This window comes from Falco peregrinus, chromosome 1 (assembly GCF_023634155.1).
Source record: "Falco peregrinus isolate bFalPer1 chromosome 1, bFalPer1.pri, whole genome shotgun sequence".
Classification (NCBI taxonomy): Eukaryota; Metazoa; Chordata; class Aves; order Falconiformes; family Falconidae; genus Falco; species Falco peregrinus.
In genome coordinates, this window is record NC_073721.1 from 70,861,407 (window position 1) to 70,880,042 (window position 18,636).

At 37.4% G+C, this 18,636-nt stretch overlaps 1 protein-coding gene across 8 annotated transcripts in view; it reads left to right on the forward strand.

Annotated features, from left to right (window-relative positions):
* The window catches only part of HEATR5A (HEAT repeat containing 5A), a 66,918-nt gene extending 50,081 nt beyond the window's left edge, over positions 1-16,837 (forward strand). For 6 of the 8 annotated variants that reach the window (XM_055805050.1, XM_055805048.1, XM_055805074.1 and 3 more), the window contains 12 exons: positions 183-364; positions 2,069-2,137; positions 2,569-2,748; positions 4,779-5,013; positions 5,476-5,724; positions 7,392-7,519; positions 8,470-8,617; positions 9,312-9,584; positions 11,917-12,141; positions 13,054-13,208; positions 14,661-14,874; positions 15,151-16,837. In XM_055805050.1, coding sequence (XP_055661025.1) covers positions 183-364; positions 2,069-2,137; positions 2,569-2,748; positions 4,779-5,013; positions 5,476-5,724; positions 7,392-7,519; positions 8,470-8,617; positions 9,312-9,584; positions 11,917-12,141; positions 13,054-13,208; positions 14,661-14,874; positions 15,151-15,452 — 2,360 coding nt within the window. In that variant the 3' untranslated portion in view covers positions 15,453-16,837. The remainder of the gene's footprint in view (positions 1-182; positions 365-2,068; positions 2,138-2,568; positions 2,749-4,778; positions 5,014-5,475; positions 5,725-7,391; positions 7,520-8,469; positions 8,618-9,311; positions 9,585-11,916; positions 12,142-13,053; positions 13,209-14,660; positions 14,875-15,150) is intronic. The other 2 variants (XR_008747374.1, XM_055805065.1) reach the window with 2 other exon arrangements.
* Positions 16,838-18,636: the final 1,799 nt, after the last annotated feature.

Consider the following 18,636-nt stretch of genomic DNA (forward strand, 5'->3'; position numbering starts at 1 on the left):
AAAAGATGTCCCAGTAAGATTGTTGTATGTGTAAGCTGCCTTAAGTGAATTCTGTATATGTGGTAAGGAAAAATGTAAAATACGCGTTTTGAAAATGTTGGGAGCAGTCTTATAAAATATATTATGTTTAAATCTAAATTTAATAAAACTATTTTATTTTTTAATTTCTGTTTTCTCTTCAGATGACTTTTTGGTATTGCATTTAGCAGACTTGATCCGTATGGCTTTTATGGCTGCCACAGATCACAGTGATCAGCTTCGTCTTTCTGGGCTTCAAACATTGCAAATTGTTGTTCGAAAGTTTGCAGCTGTTCCAGAACCAGAGTTTCCAGGTCATGTAATTCTGGAGCAATATCAAGCCAATGTAAGCACCATTGCTGATAACAGAAATGTTTAGAGTTACAGCTAATCACTGAAAGAGATTTGGTTTTTGCAGTGCCTAGTGATAGAGTTTTCTTTCAATTAGTTTGTTACTGAAACTATTACTAATTTCTTTGGATTTGCTTTCTAAGGAAGTTATCTTTTCAATTGGCATGTAATGTTTTAGCCCCAGATTTTTTTCATTTTTTGAACAGTTTTTCCTCTTTCCTATTCAAATACAGCAAAACCAAACCAGAACATTGGGGGTTTTTTAAAGCATTGGTTTCAAAGTGTGGAAGTATTGCAAGAAATATTAGGGACAGCTGTGATTTAAAACTCTGCTTACAAGGAAGTAGCCTTTGTGTACCAGAGATCACGCTAGGAGATCTTGGTCAATAACTAAGCTAGAGGAGGTAAAAGCATGGCTTGTGCTCACAAGGTTTATTTAATTTAAGTCTTGGTTGAAACTTAGAGAAACAATGTTCTGAACATTTTGCATTCCAGACTGCACTTGTGTTAAATATGACAGGCAGCTGTGTTAAGCCTCATCTGGCTCCCATTCTTTGATTTCTAGCAGGCATTGAATAAGTCAGATCACTTTCTGTCATAGAAATCAAGAGACCCTGACCTTGGAGACATACTAACCCACTTTGATCTTGCTTTTGCCATTAGAATTCTATTCTACTGGCACTTCTTTGTAGGAAAGGACATCTAGACTGGAACTACTAAGGGGAAAAAAAAATAGACCATCTGTCCTTTCTGTCCAAAACCATCAAGCAGGTCGCAAGTAGAGCTAATAGTTCTTTTAACCTTTCCTGCTCTTAAAGTGTTTCTGGTAATACTATGCATAGATCTTATCAGCTGTTGCAAAGAAGTTGAAGAGATGTGAAGCAGTTAAATATCTAGTCTTTTTCTTGTCCATTTTTTTTTCCATAACAATAACCAGAAATAGATGGATAGAAATTTTTCCAGACTTAAGTAATGGTTTCCTGAAACCCTGTTCAGAAGTTCCTTTAATGAAGTCTGAGCTTTAGGGGGTCTTTACTTGTCATTAAAACAACCTCATTTTCACTTATTTGTAGTACTTGTACTACACTTTGTACTTTCATCCCAAAAAGCATCAAACTTAAGCCTGGGTTTTTTTGATACCAGCTAAAGCAGCAAGGGAAATTTTCATTAGCCTTTAGTGAAATAGCTTTCAACAGTGTAAGTAGGTAAAATCTCTGCAACCTGCTAAGTGTATGTTTGTGTGTTCTTTATTAGGTGAATGGGGTTTGTTCTCTCCCCTTCTTTCACTTTGCAAAGTTGACCAACTTCAGCTGTTTGTTTCTGAGTAAACAGATGGCATTCGTTAGGTGTCACACAAGTCTTCCATGGCTTGGAACATTGTTTTTTCTTTTGAGGGCTACTCATCAAGTCAAGAGTTCAGGAAAGAAGAGGTTTCTTTTTCAGTTTTTGACTGTGCAAAGAATAGGATCAACTTTGAAGACCCCTCTCAAAGAGAACCACATCTTCAGTGTAAGCAAAACAGAACAATAGAAGTGTGACTGCAGCTGTCTCCCTGCTCTTTAACCTCACTGAAACAGTCTGTGGAAAAATGAAAGGATACTGCTTTATAAAGGAAAACAGCAACAAGGCCTGCTGATGAAAAATAACCATTTAGTTAATTGTATTAATATGTGTTAAATACTGTTTAACTTCTCTTTAGGTTGGAGCAGCGCTTAGGCCTGCCTTTGCTCCCGAAACTCCTCCTGATGTCACAGCAAAAGCATGTCAGGCAAGTGTTAAAAGTCAGAAGTCTTAGGTAACAGACACTCTGAAATTTTCTTTTTGCTTGATAGGCCACACAAGAAAAAAGAAACGAATCATCTAGCCTCAGATCCTCAGTGCACACAAAATAATGTCATCCATGTTACTTCTGTACTGTAACAACTGAAGATTTTATGTACTTCAAAATCGTTTAGGAAACTTTGTTTAGGAAACTTTGTAGCAGTTGATACTTCGGCTGTTACTTATGACATCCCTCTAATATTTTTGGCTTTTATTACTTATGTACAACTTTAATGTCAGTTGACATTGATTATTATCTGAGAGTAACCGTATGTCAGTAGAAATTAAATCTGGTTTCCGTAATTTTACAGGTGGAAGAAAAGTGTATCCAGTGGTGTTTGGCTCTTGTTTCTTACTGTTTCTTTTTTACAACACTAGGTCTGCAGTGCCTGGATAGCAAGTGGTGTAGTGAGTGATCTTAATGACCTTCGAAGGGTTCACCAGTTGCTTGTATCCTCTCTGATCAAAGTGCAGGCTGGTAAAGAAGCACAAAGTCAACAATATAATGAAAGCACCTCAACTATGGAGATCCTGGCTGTGCTTAAGGCTTGGGCAGAGGTTAGTGTAACAGTTAGTTTATGTAATTATAGTCTTGATAGCTGGTAGGTGGGTTAGAACCTTTCAGACAGAATGATTTCAAGAATTTCTTACATGCTTTGTTAAATAGAAGTTGCTGGTCCTTTGCTTTACTTCGCTGCCTCTAAACAGTACATGAAACTTTGTAAACTTGACAAAAGCACTGCTACTTAAACTTTGTATTGCACTATACGTTAAGAAATGTCTAGTACTTAAATACAATTTTTTTTAATATGTTCAGTATTTCAGTATTCATTTTAGATTGCCATGGTATAAATGGCTGTGGTGATGGTCCACTGAATGTGTCATTTTAAATAGGTGTAATTTTTCTTATTGTCTATCTGCATTTCATTTCTTACAGGTAGTTCTTTTAAGTTAACAATGTCAGTTCAGTGCTGCATTGCCTAACTGTCTTAAAGTCAACGCACGTGAATGCCTGTTTTAATACATGTAGCTAAAAGATTAGATATTAAAAAGTCAAAAATTTGAACAATGTACATAATCTCTAGAAGATGTGCCTTAAAAAGCACTGATATTGACCTTGGATGCTGATGGTCGATAACCAGCTAAATATGAGCATGTTGTGTAGTTAATATGATATTTCTGTGTATATCCAGGGAGCTCTTTTGAAGGAGAAAGCAGGCAACAGATTTTATTTGAACATTTTTAGAAAAACATACCAACCTCTGGTGTCTGTACTTGAGAAAGGATATTGGCAAAATAGGAAAGCCGTTGCAGAAAAGCTACCAAGTCAGAATAAAAATCTCAAAAACATGCTTACACTGAGAGATTTAGGTAGATTAGTCTCTTTATTCAGGAAAAGATAAGGTGCTGTGATCGGTTTAAAATTATGGTGTGGAGAAAAGGTTTTTAGTGGCATATGGTAACAACTTATCACTGGCCAGAAGCTGAGACAAAATTCAGACGAGGTATGAGGCTCAGTTATAAGAAGTGAAAATCTGTAGGTTGTTCCAGTCTATAATTAAGAGCAGTCTTCAAAGCAAATTCTATATAACTTCCTACTGGACCTCAAATGTGAGAAACTATGACAAAGTAAACTGGGAATAAGTTCTTGTGACCTGTAATTTACAAATATTTCACTTAAGCCCTAAATGGTTCCTTCATAGTTAAGATCTTACTTATTTCTTCTTTCCGGAATTCGAAGGAATTCTTCCATCCTGTTGCAGGGAGGAGTGAGAGAGGGACTTGGTGGGTGCTTAGTTGCTGGCCTGGGTCAACCCAGTACAACTAGCAAACTCAAAAAAGATAACAGGAATCATAATTGCAGGAGACATACTCACAAAAGCTCACTTTAGATTAGTTGAACTGGGCTCCTATGTCTCCTTTATGGTTGAGGAGAAGAGCTTCCTCCAGGGACGCTTTGGAGAGACAAAAGAGGGCTGCTGGTCTGCAACATTCTCAAGCCTTCTTTTTTCGATAACTAGAGAAGCAGCTGGGGAAATTAACCTTGTCCTGTTGAAGCTACCCTATTGATGGTAACACCCAAAGTTTGCAAATGGTGCAAAACTGTACTTTGTCCTTTACTGCCCACAGGGCAATACATAATTTTGAGAAGTTGGTTGCAAGTGCAGTATGTCATTTCAGTTAAAAGAAGATTTAGGAATGATTTGACTATGGTTTCAGGATCATGATTATAGGTATATTATTTGATAAGTTCTTCAGTCTTGTAGCTATAACTGCAACAGTGTTTGATGGTTGGAAGCTGAAGCTGCACAAGTAATATATTAATTTTTAAGAGCAGGGAAGTTAACTGTAGCGATGTTTAGGAATTTTAGTAGGTTTCCCTTTATTGGGACTCATGTATCAAGATTAGCTGGGGGGCTGGATTCAGAAGGTTTAGAAAATAAGTGCTTGTTCACCCATGCCTGCTGGGCTTAACAAAGGAATAGATTTTATGAAACCTCATGCCCACTCAACAGGCAGTCATGCTAATCATCACAGTAGTTTTCCAAGTATTAATATTTGTAAACTCTCTCCAAATATATGAACAGGTTTACATAGTTGCTGTTGAAAAGCAGAAAAATCCAAGTGATGCACACAGTCACTGTTTAAAAATCGCAAACTCTGCAGAAGAAAGCTACAGAGATGTAACATCTTCAGCTGGTGGACTTCTGGACCTGGTACAGGCAGATCTTGGAACACTGAGCAAGCTCTGGCTTGCTGCACTTCAGGATTTTGCGCTCTTAACTTTACCTTCAGAGTATGCATCGCAGCTACCTACTGAAGGTAAGAAGGCAAATCAATGTATTTTCATAAGTTACTTGTAAGTGCACATCACTATGTCCTGGCTGACTTGTATTAAGATCACAGTAAAGTTGAATTGTATAGAGAAGACGCACAATTGCGTACTGTTGCAGCACAAACAAACTAGTAGGCTGCAACAAGGCTTTACCATCAGCCAGATTCTACTGTCTGTGCTGTTTCTCTTTCCTCCAGAGGTCAGACCACACTGTCCCTCCTTCATCTGACCCCTCCCACAATCCTCAGGGCTATTTAACCACTTAGTGGGAATGAGCTACAGTTGCACATCGTCCATGTCAATCAACTCACTGCCGCTGAGGCAAGGCCACAGGTGCACATCATCAATGCCAACCAACCCACTGCCTTCATTCCTCTACAGTGTACCTATCTAAAGATAAAGACTGAAAATAAATGATATCCTTAAAACTGTAACTTCTCTTCTTGTAGGTGGTACTTTCTATACAGCAGAGACTATTGAAAATGCCAGACCTCATTACTACAACTCCTGGGCACTGATACTTTATGCTACAGCATTGTGGCTTACTAGCACAGGTTTCATCGTTGTTGATCCAGATGAAGGACTTACTAATCTTTCTAGACCTGTCACCCCAACTACAATGTGTCAAGATTCTTCTACCAGGCCCTTGGTGAAATCTCCTGAGGATGTGAATACTGACAGATTTCATCTTCTCTTGGGTTAGTGAGTGCGTAATCTGTCTAGATGCTGTAACCCAGAATGTCATTTTTAACAGAATATTATTCACATTTAACTGCACTGCTGAGTTTTGCATCTCTTGATAAAATATACAGTCAGAAGAATTTTAAGTCCTAGTGAGAATATTGTAGAGCATTTTCCCAATGTGGCAGAAAAAACACTCAGTGTGAGCTTAACAAGCCCTAAACAAGTGCTTAGTGCTCTTCTCATAAACATGCATGTGTAAGGGTAGATTTTATCACAGTTGTAGCACTACAGTGTACGGTTTAGCGTCACTGAAGCACAGTTTTACATCACAGAGTAGTGTGTAGGTTGGAAGGGATTTGTGGATGTCATCCTGTCCACTCCCTCCTTGCTCAAGCAGGGCCATCTAAAGCCTGTTGCCCAGGACCATGTCAAGAGGGTTTTGAGTATCTCCATGGATGGAGACTCCACAGCCTCTCTGGGCAACCTGTGCCAGTGTGCAGTCACCCTCACGGTAAAAAAGTGTTTCCTTAAGTTAACATAAAGCTCTGTTAAAGCCTCTGATACTGCAGAGGCTAACCAGGCAGTTGAATTCAGTCCCAGTTCTCTTAATTTACACAATTAGACATTTCTGGTTGTATTTTTTTTCTTTGGTCTCTCTTTTGTATCCTTCTTTTGCAGTCCCTTTTTGGAATGGGTTTGTATGACCCAGATGTGTATGGCTTCTTTTAAATCCCAGTCTTCCTGCACAGAGCCAGCTTCCTTTTGAACTCTGTTGCTCCCTCAGTTAAAAGTGAGACCTCTCATACAAAGCTGCTCGTTTCCCCTGCTTCTCATACTACTGGATTAGTGCTTCAAATTTCATATGCTTTACCATGGACACCTGGCTTGTTTATTCTGCTTTTGAGCGTATTCTACTTGCTCAGAACTTTTCACTTCCTACAAAGAAACTGAAAAAACTTTAAAGCATGGACACTTCCTGTTGCACCGCTGTTCTTTAGTGTACATTGATCAGTTTCCCAAGTCATCACACATTTTGGAATTACAGCTGTACAACTGGGATGAGACTATGGGTCATGCTTTATATGGAGTTTATCTCCAGTGTCATAAAATGTCATCTGAAGAATCCTGAAAGCTGAGAAAAAAAGTGATTGTTTCTGTCTGCCCTAGGATTTGCAAGCTTAGGCTTCATGTAATATACTTATTGCTGGTGATCCTATTGTGGTAGCTGTGATCTTCAGCATTTTTGTAAAATAGGAACATAAAACCTAAGTCTTTGAGTTTACGAACTATTAACTACCTTCTCCATTATTTCCTTCTATTACATAAATCAGTGTGATTAGGCAAATATTCTGCTATATACTCATTATGAATTGTCTGCCTATCCATTGGACCTAAGAATTCAGTGTTCTGTCAAGAAATTGATCTGGTTGTTTTTATTTATTTATATTAATAGCCAGTATAATCATGTCTTATACTGTCTAGAAGCTCAAGTTCTTTCATTGTTTTGAGGGAAATAGAGTTCTTGCCCCACAATATTAGCAACAGGAAATGAATTCACTTAATATAAGATGCACATGCTATTTCTGTGATTGCTAAACTTGCTGTTAGACTACTTAGTAATTGACAAAATTACTTCTTAAAATTTCAAGCACATGTGGGTTTTTTCTTCTGGTGCTTACAGGAATTAGCGTGGAATTTCTCTGCTCTCCTCGGTCAGATGCAGCAATGGAGAACATTATTGCCTGTTTACATGCCCTGCAGGCACTCTTCGATGTTCCCTGGCCAAGGTCTAAAATAGGTGGTGATCAGGTAATGTCTTAATGATCAAAAGGCCCCCAGAGTTAAGGCATAATTTTAGTTTGAACAGTATCTCTACTCTGTTGTATATCCAGGAATCTTCAGCACATAAATAGTAGGTGAATTATATGCTTTACCAAAATCCAAAGCTGTAGAGGGAGGAGAGAAAAAGATCACAACATGGAACCTGTAAGAAGTCAATGAGGGGCAAAGAACTTCAGGACGTCTTGTGAGGAAGGAGTAATTGGGTGGGTAGGGTGAGAGCTGGGTAAAGACAGAATTCCAGGAAAAACAAGTTCTCTTACTCTTTCTTCCAAGGGACAGTTCATTTAATTCTGTTATAAATATTGAAGGTGATAAAAGGAAACTGGACAAAAGCAGTGGTATTTAAAAAAAAAAAAAAAAAAGGCAAAGCTAAAAAAAAAACCTGCAACCAAAACAAAAAAAAAACCTGCAACACACCAGTGATCCTAAAAAGAAGTAGTAACTTCCATGTTTCCTTGTTTTTTTTGTCTTGAAACTCTGTACTATTCTGTGTGCCATGCAATTGTCTAACACAGCAAAAGGAGCTGTGTGCCTGTGGACATGCCAAAGTTCTGCTGACTCCTGGTGATCTCTCCAAGGAAATGCATGTACTGTAGGAGGGAAACAATGTAGCATCCCCACCTTCAAGAGTTGAAAAACCATAAGATAAGAGATTACTTGGGGTGGTTTTTTTGTAGTATTAAGTGCCTTATCTCTAAATTACCATGTTTGCTATTCTGTTGGAAGAGTTGAGGAGGACTGCTGCTACTTGGAGCTAGGAGCTGCATGTTGAAGAAAACACCAACTCCTGTGATTGTATCAGTTATACTGTGTTTCTTATGTTAATAAGAGTAATACTGTTGGCTTTTACAAGTATTAACAAGTTTCTAAAATTCCTGCATAAAATGGGGATATATTGAGCATTTTTCTTACTGTAGGAGTTGGGTGTAGAGCTGCTGAACGTTTTGCATCGACTTATACTGACCAGAGAATCACCTGATATTCAGCTAGCTGCCCTTGAAGTGGTTCAGCTGATTCTTTTTGCAGCTCAGGAACACGTGAAGGAAAAGCGGAGAAGTGCAGAAGGTACAGTAATGTATGAGATGTTGAATACGCGTTATCAGGGTTAAAGCAATTCTTGGAAAATTGGGTTCCTGAAGGTGATTTTCCAAGATGCATCTTAATTGAAGCGTTTCACAGTTGATGACTAATCCTGGTTTACTTAAGTCAGTCCAGACGCCTGACAAAAGAAACCAGGGTGGTATGATGGGTAGCCAGTGGCTTTGGTGTTGACTAGAGGGCATGAGTGAGGAAGGAAACTGGAGAAATTGCAGCTGGGATAGTCCCGTGTGATGTTAGGGAGGGAGGAGTCTTAGTGAAAAGCTGGGATCAGCTGCAGTAGAGCAATGGAGAGAGTCAGCCCACACAGCTGTTACAAGCCAGGCTCCACTAGGTACTCTGATTGTAACTTCCTAAAGTTCATTTTCTGAAAGAGAGTAACTGAGAGTAGAATCAAAGCACTTAGATCAGGTGACATCACTGGCATGGTGCCTCAGCATGTTGTATGTCTAAATCTACTGCACACGTTTTTGCCTTTTGACAGTCAGTGCGTACTTGGTTTATTCAGAAGGGTGGACGTTTGCCAGGTCTTTGAATACATATGCATGCACATATATGTATCAAGGTTGTCACATCGTGATGAAGCAGTCTTAAGAAGTAAACTTTTTGGAAACAAGGTACAGCATGCAGATTTCTGCCATATTTCTTCTTTTGGTTTCAGTTGATGATGGCGCTGCAGAAAAGGAAACGTTGCCAGAATTTGGAGAAGGCAAAGACACAGGAGGACTGGTGCCTGGGAAATCATTAGTCTTCGCAACACTGGAGTTGTGTGTTTGTATTCTTGTCAGACAGCTTCCCCAGCTCAACCCTAAATTAACTTGTAGCCCTGCAGTTCAATCTGGGAAACATCTGCTATTGTCAGAAGATGGAAGTAGACTAGTAGCAGCAGCATTAGTTATTCTCTCTGATGTTCCTGCAATCTGCTCTCCTGAAGGTATGCCGTTTCATCACAGGAAAAGATTAATGAAAGAATATTGGGCTCTTCCGAGCTCCCTTGTTATTACCTGATTTTTTGATCTAGATAAATCTGGCAGCAAGTTTTGTTGATTTGCTTGTGCAAATTTCCGGTTCTAATTATTTTTTTGACTGTCAGATTACAAAACAAGTTACAAACCTGAAGCAATTAAAGGAGTAGGTTTTTTTTTCCTCCCACATGCAGCAGCGCAATTAATAGATTCATTTTATACAGGCAAGTGTACAATAGCTACATGATTATATTGTACTTGGCTTGTCTGTTCTGGAATTTATAATGCAGATACAAATTAAATTTAAAAGGGAAATGTGTCATGTTAGCTTTGACTAAAAGCTGTCATTGAACATTAGGAAACCACTGTAAGGAGTTACGGTTGATTTCTCAGAATAGTTGACTTTTACCCATGATTCATTTTTGATTCACTCCAAACTTTAAGATGGTTCCCCACCCCCCAATACCATATTCATACATACGATCTTTCAGTGCTGTTACAGCCACACCTATAAACTATTTCCACCCTGCTCCTCTGTTCCCACCTTAGGTAACTGTGTTACGCCTCATGCAAATTTTTGCATTTACCAGCCCTGGAAATTTCTTCGTTTTTCTTAATTTGTTCTTTGTTACAAGATTCTTCTTCGGGGGGTAGCATACTTTAATGGAATAGTAGGTAGTTCTTGCTATCATTGTAGGGTGGTGATATGATTTCTCTTTTCCATCTGCAGCTCATTATTTTTCAGTTCAAAGCAAAAGGGAACAAACAACATCACTTAAATCTAAGGGCAACTGTCTTGTATAAAAAATAATCTGTGATTTTTCTTTTCTCCCTGTAGTTGTTATTGTCTTCAGCTGTTCAAGTTACTCTACAAACTAACAGCTTGCAGGATCAGACCAGATGGGATGTTTACACTAGGGAACCAAAGCATTTAAGTCAGGTGGCTAAAATGAGGCGTTTAGGCTTGCTTATGCTGTCAGTTGAATAAGGAAGCATCTCCAAGCTAACTCTCATAATCAAAGAGAAGATAATTCCTATGTGGAATTGCATCATTTTTCCCCTTTAGTAGGTAACTGCAGTTATAGTCCTATGACTACCATGTCTCTTACTTCAGGCACCTCTCATGATGTGTAGGCCTAGTAAAATTTTCAAATAAATGATGCTCATGAACTCCATTTCCTACTGAATTCCAATAGTCGATTTTCAGAGACTAGGCTGTTTAAAAATAGACGGTAGGTGTCCTCAGGTTCAGAAAAGACTTACGGATATGTCAGAGATCCTCATTATTCAACAGGTCTCTCATGAACTTCAGTATATTAAAATCTTAAGAACATAAGCATTTTGCTGATTAGAGGAGGACATAAGCATATTAAGCCGTATGTTTAACTCTGTGCTTTGCTGAATCAGAACTTAAGATAGGAGCAATAGGTAAATATGCAGGTATCTAGATTGTCTCCAATATGTGCAGAATTCTGTATTAGATTCAAAGATATAAGAATATGTAAAACTGCTATGCCAAGCTATTCCTGTGATTTTTTTTTAATATATTTTTTTTAATAGTCTCTTATTCTGACAGATCAACTATCAGATTCTCAGGGAGAGCTGAAGATCTGTTCAGTAGGCTGTGGGGCAATCTGCTTCTCTCCTTAGGTCTCCTCTTTTCCAAAATATTTATTAGAGTTTTTCATTATAATTCTAGGAATTTTTGTTATGCATTTTTAGTCTGGGATCCTCTTCTTCTTAATCTTACTAAATTCTTGACGTTAGTGATTTTCTGGAGCAGTGACATCCTTGGCTGACTATACATCTGCTAGAAGTATTTGCTCTTAACTAGTTTTGAAATTACCCCCTGTTAATTTCCTTTACTGTATTATTTTCATTGAAAAATATGCTTAGATGCTCATAAATTGCTTTCTACTATTCAGTACTTTGTATACTTCTATAGCTTCTCTTCTTCTGCTCCTCAGTGGCTCTGATCTTTCTCTTCTTCCTTTTCTCTGAACATGACATAATTCCTCACTTCATATAATAAAATCATCAAGGAATAGATATACAATGCTAATTTAAGAGGGGAAAACTTCACTTACGCAGTCTGACTCCATTTTTGCTATAGGAAGTCACTTGATATTTCAAATCTTTCTTCAAATTACCAGTGCCTTCATTCACATATGTGATTATGGTAGATGATAAATAAGTAAAAAAAGATAATCCAAGAAAACGGCTTCAGGGTTTTTTTAAAAATGTAAAAGGTACCTGATTTTTTTTTTAACTTCTGTGAAATTGATTTGCTTTGTTTTACAGGAAGTATTTCAGTTCTTCCTACTATCTTGTACTTAATTATTGGAGTACTTAAAGAAACTGCTGTGAAATTGCAAGATGGGCGGTTACCTTTGACAGTTGCTGCATCTCTACAAGCACTTAAAGGACTCTTGTCTTCTCCAATGGCTCGAGCAGAGAAGAGTCGGACTGCTTGGACTGATCTTCTGCGGAGTGCTTTGGTCACAGTGCTTGACTGTTGGGATCAAAGTAAGGATGAATTCTGTGTTTGTGTGTTTACAAAAACAAAACAAAACAAATGTTTGAGTGAAAGGTTGTTTGGTTTCATTTAAATTAAATTCATGCATATCTTTAAAAAAGATTACGAGATCTTAGTCACAGGAAAATGAGTTGGCTACCAAGTACTGTTGAAACTATAGTGCAGTTTTGTCCCTACAGTTATGTGAAGTCACCATCTGTTAACGGTGTAAATGTGGGTTTGCAGCCTTACCCCTGTATTAGGTAGTGCCACAATGTAGGGACATGGTACGATGGAATAAACAGGAGTTACGGTTTCAGTGTACAGTTGAGCATAAAAGACAGCTGTGCTGCATGCAGGTTCTCCACAAAGAATTAGTGTTTGTACTGAAGCAAAGGGTATTAAAGCAGTCGTTCAAGAAAAAATATTTTTGTCTTAGTTTTCTATGTGCTGCTTCTTCAGCTTCCCAAGTCTGTAGTATTTTTATCATTCTTTATGTTTAATCTCTTAAGTTTTTATTTGTTGTTGGAACTTCTGTTTATAGTGCTGGGGTTTTTTAAGTTATAGCAAAAGAATATATGTTCTTAATGCAAGTTTTATATTATTCTTAAAATAGGTTGTAGCTTAATATGTCATACCAGCTCTTCAAAGATATTCCTTGTATTTTATACAGAGGAACAATGGAATAGGAGTATGCTGTTACTTCTAAATATGCATATAGCCACCCCTGAATTGCCGTTTTGGCCTTGGCTTTTGTTACAGTAGAAGTCCATATCAGTGCATCAGAGTATGTCATGTATTTGAAAAAAGACATCCCTACAGAAACTTAGATGTTGCTATTTCTATTTTACCTCTTTGTAACACTTAAATTTATAGAATTACTTTTTAATGCAAATCTAACAGACTGATTACTTTATTGATAGTAGATGGGCTTCTCCAAGAACGGGATGAAGTTAGTCTGCTTACTGCTATTACAGTATTTGTTATGTCTGCCAGTCCAGAAGTTACTACCATAGAGTGCCTTCAAAAGCGTTGTATTGAGAAGTTTAAAATAACGCTTGACTCAAAAGATCCTCTTGTAAGTACTGGTGAAGTTATAAGAATATCAGTATCATATTAAATTAATTTTAGCTTATTTTCTGTTCAGTTGTTTCACTTGCCCCGTGTGTTGGTTCCAGTTAATTCTGTCTTGATTATATCTGTTGTATTTTAAAAAATAGTTTGAGCAAGTTAGCAAGAACATGTCCAGCACTGCATTTTATCATTTTTTTATTCTGTATGCAATTCTGTATTCCTATGATTTATTTTTTTTATTGCATCAGACTCAGAGCTATATACACTGAATAAGTACATGGTACAGTTATTAGTTTTTCAGGCACCTGTTTAATTTTATTTGTTCATTTTATCTTCAGTATACAACGACTATCTTTTGCACAGGAAATTCCTCAGCTGTGGGTCTTTGGGAGCTGGGGCAAGTACCTTTACATAACTTTTACTGTCCCATAGGCATCAGCTCCTGGCCACTGCTGGAGGCAGCATATTGAACTAGATTAATGCTTTTTTCTGACCTAGTGTAAATATTTTTACATGGTTGATTTAGATTGTAGTACCACAGTTCATATGTTACTATTCTTCGTGTAAAAAACCAATGTTTCTGGAAAAAAACAATTGTATTTATTATCATTGCAAATACAAATGGCTTTTCCAAGAGCTGGGACTTCCTCACACTGAAAGTCCAGTTCAGAAAATAATATGCATTAGATCTCATGTTTGATTGGGAGGATTCACTGTAAACTGGTTTTCTTGCATCTTCTGTGTGCACATTCATGTAGTAACAAAAAATTAAACAGTTACCTTTACTTGAAAAATAGCTGTAAGAATTACAGCTGTAAGAAAGCTGTATATTTTTTTTTTTAATATATTAATACATCTCTAGTATTATAAACATCGGTTTCCACTGATAGGAAACTGGGGATGCCCAGTAAAGTGGTAGTATGTATTTGAAAATTTTATCAAAGTTTTTAGGCATCTGAGGCTTTCAGAAATTATGTAGGAACTTGACAGTTCCAGTCCTGTTGACTTCCAGTGACATGCAAGCTACTGTGCCATTTGAGACTTTTTAAAATTGTGCCTACAGTTTGACAGAGGTAGTGCTTACGTTTTAAGTACCTCTTTCCAGTCAGATGTGTTTTTGCAAAAAATAGTATATTTTCAAAACAGTGCTAGGACATAGTCTTCACAAAAATAATATTTTTTCCTTAAGTCAAAACTGTAGGAAGATGTAGGACTCAGTGGAAAGAAACAGGGAGCATGATCTAGTTTCTCTTAATAATTTGATTACAAGTTATAATGCGCCTGTAATGTATTATGCATTAGCAGCCTGCAACCTGATGAATTTTCAGGCTGAGGCACGTTTTTCCTCCTCCCTAAATATTCCCCTTTTATCTGACAAGCTGTGAGTTTTAAAACACTCTGACATGTATTTTTAAGTATTACACTTTGTAACTGCAAATTTGATTTTTCCCTTTAGGTACAGTATAAGTGCTACCAGCTGCTGCACTCCATCTTTCAGCTTCCAAACAAAACTGTGTCATATCCTTATATTCATTCTTTAGCACCATCCATTGTGAGAAAACTGCAGGAAACAGAAAAAGCAAAACCTGAAAATGCTGCTGAACTTCAGGTCATTCAGGAAGGAATAAAGGTGATTACAGCTCTTACAGCCACTGCTGAGGAAAAGCACCGTAAGTTACTTCCATTACTAGTATTCAAAGCATTAGACACGCTGAAAGTTGCCATAAGTAACAAATTAAAACAAAGTGACCACTAGGAATCCAGTTCTGAACATTAATTGCTAACAAAATTGCTAACAAGAATGTTGGTTCTTTCTACCATACAGTTCAAATAACATCTGCAGCTTTACAGTTTGTGTTAAATGCTAACTCTGAGAGTAGTTCTGGTTAGAATTTGAAGGTTTTTTTCAAAAGTGTGTGTTTAAGTTGTGTTCTCAATGTTTATAGGTGCTCATTTGGTGGCCTGCCTTCTTCCCCTCCTGATTTCCTTTCTTTTGGATGAAAATGCTCTGGTTTCTGCTACAAACTCGGCAAAAAATCTACATGAGTTTGCTTTGCAAAATCTGATGCAGATTGGTCCACAGTACTCATCAGTTTTTAAAAAACTAATGGCTTCCTCTCCCACTATGAAAGCCAGGCTTGAGTCAGCTGTAAAAGGCAATCAAGAAAGCATGAAAGTGAAGACTGCTAAACATGCAAAGAATCCTGGGAAAAGTTCAAGCATTCAGCTAAAGACCAATTTTCTTTAAAGTCTTATATTGTCATTTTATGCACTTTTGATACCAACGGTAAAAATGTCCCTTTTAGTTTCCATTCAGAGTAGGATCACTATGAGTTGATCTCATGTATTTCAGTTTGCGCTGAAGTATTACGGAAAGTTTTTAAGAGAAAGCAAATCTGTACATAACTTTCTGTTAGCGTAAAACTTCTTAACCACCTCTAAACACTATGAATAAATCTATCAGAGGTCACCTAATCTGTATTTTTGGATTATTTTGGACTAAAATGCCAGAGATGCAAATGACTATATTAAAAAAATATATAGTGAACTTTAGCATACGTATATTTAGGAGCAGCCCACACTTGGCCATTAAGTAAAACTAATTTTGTTTTAAATCAATGTTTGTCAAAAATAAATTACCCTGATTGGTTTTATGGATTTAACTGGGTCATAAATTTACTTGCAGTTTGTAATCTATCTTAATTACTTATTTAACACACTGCGTCATTAAGTAAACAGATTAAATATCCTTGTACACCTTACAACAGGTTATCACTGATCTCAAAAAATTCACCTCAATAAAGGTAATATCGATAGCTTTAATCCTAATAATTTCTCAAGCTGGCTGAGATTTAAGAAATGCTGTTGAATACAGCTCTGCAGCGCTTCTTCGCTGAGGACTCCGTAGTGCTTTACACAGTGGGACTGTTACGCCTACGTAAGTATTTGCAGGCTTGGTGCCCTGCTGCTTGACATAGTCTCACTTTCCAGGTTGTATACTTGTGTTAATTTTGTATTAGGCTAGCCAGGCAATTGGAGCTTACGTATCTTGTCCAGGATAGGACAGCAATTTTAAAATACTGTGCCTCGATTCAGACATCTGCTCTATCTGGATGTGTGTTTCCTGATCTTTAAATGATCGGTTATATATACATGTAACTCACCTAAATTTTTGTTTCTCTGCAATGAGAGATGGACATATTTGAAGTCAGCTTGTCTTGTGTCAAATAAAGTGCAACAAACTCATACTAAGGAGTATTTAATTAACGTTTTTATCAAGGAGCATATTTTAATATAGAAAAATTACTTATCGGAATTGCAATGGCTATAAAGTATTTTCTACATACAGTGTATTGACTCCTTTCTTAACACCAGTATTATCTAAACCAAACACTGTCAAACTGAGGATAGTATTTCCTTCTTATATCTAATTACTTTAAAAGAAAGAAGGAAATAAAAAATTTACAGAACTGAGAAACACACTGTGACTCAGGAAAAGTGTGATGTACTGTATTTTATTATAAGTTTTGTATATAAATATAATTGTAAATTGTACAGAATTAACCATTTGACCAAAGTTCTAACAATTCATTTTTCTAATTTACATAAATAAAGCTAATTTTCTTCACTTAAGATTTGTCTTAGTCATTTTGCCCAACAGCAGAGGGGCTCCAAGGACTTCTGTAACAGAAAGAAAATGTTTGCATGCCGCCACAAGGAAACTAATAAGAAATGTTGGGGCTGGATGCACTGTGGTCTGTGAGTTGACATTGCAGGTCTTCCTTTGTTCGGTACAGCACAGTGGGTAAGTGGAACCAGGGGGATAGACCGTGTGTGCGTAAATACCTGTTCGTGCCAAGTGCTGAAACGTGCAAACTGTGGGACGGTGGTTCAGATGGTTTCCATCTTTCCCTGAAGAACCAGAAATTCTTTGTTCCGCCTCTATGTTGCAGTCAAATCTGTAGTCTTTGGCTGTGTTGAAAGGGAGTTACATTGAATTTGGCAGTTGCTCATCTGTATCTCATTAATAATTTCTTATCTTATTATTTTTCCCTTCAGAGTTTACTGGGTGTATTATTTTTTTTCTTTCTCTCCCCAGCCCCAAGGCTGCTTCTGGGAAATCATCGTAATTCTTACGGGACTTGAAACTTTTAAATTAAACTCATGTCATGTTTACTATTGAAGTGGCCAAATTATTGCTGAGAAAGTTGCTACAACAGCTGTATGTCATGATTTTTTTCATTTTCTGTAATGTATAAGAACAGCATAACCTTTTTTTCACTAACATTTTTTAATGTTGATAATACAATCTGATTAAATCCTACTTTGCTCAACAACTTTTAAGAAGCATGCTCAAGTTGTAGGAGCACCAAGTAAAGCTGTTAAAAGCAAAAAATTACAGTTGTTTAGAAGAGCTTAGTCCTAGATTTCTTGGAGGGTCTCATTGTGGTGGCTCACAACTGAGTCACTGAGAAGTGCATAATTATGGGATTTGACATTTCTTGGTCAAGTTTTGTATCCATGTGTGGAAAAGGGCCATTTTTAGCATATCTGTGTATTCTAAATGCAGAAGCAAAATGATTCAATAAGGATAACCATTGCTAATTATTAATGTCTTCTGTAAATTAGGACATAAATGCGAGCTTAATTTATCCAGATAACGAATTTGTTGATGTAGTAAAAATACCAGTGCTCAGAGTTCTGCTTTATTATGTACACTTAAAACAGCAAGTTAGATCAGGTGAATAACCCTATCATTTAAGTTTTTATAAATGAACCTTACAGATACAATCTTGTTATAAAAAGAATTTTTTTTTAGATACCAGATGTCTTTGATGCAGTATTGTTTATTTTCAAGGAACTTGCATAGATTTCATTTTTCCACAGAGCAGTTTTGGTTTTAATTCCACTCTCCTGTTTTAGGCATTGCTTGGCATTCAGGCTCTTATGTTTAGCCAAACATATGTCGAGTTATAAACTTCTTCAGCTGGTTTCAGCTGGGACAGAGTTAATTTTCTTCTTAGCAGCTGGTGCAGTGCTGTGTTTTGGCTCTAATGTGAGAACGGTGTTGATAGGTCACCGATGTTTCTAGTTGTTGCTGGGTGATGTTTGTAGTAAACCCAGGATTTCTGGGTTCCTCAGGCCTTGCCAGCAAGAAGGCTGGAGGGGCACTGGAAACTGGGAGGTGACACAGCCAGGACAGCTACCTGAACTAGCCAAAGGGTTATTCCATACCGTATGGCGTCATGCTGAGTATATATAAGTGGGGGAAGAAGAAGGAAGGTGGGACATTCAGAGTGATGGCGTTTGTCTTCCCAAGTAACTGTTAGGTGTGCTGGAGCCCCGGCTCTCCTGGGGATGGCTGAGCACCTGCCCGCCGGTGGGAAGTGGTGAATGAATGAATTCCCTGCTTTGCTTTGCTTGTCTGCATG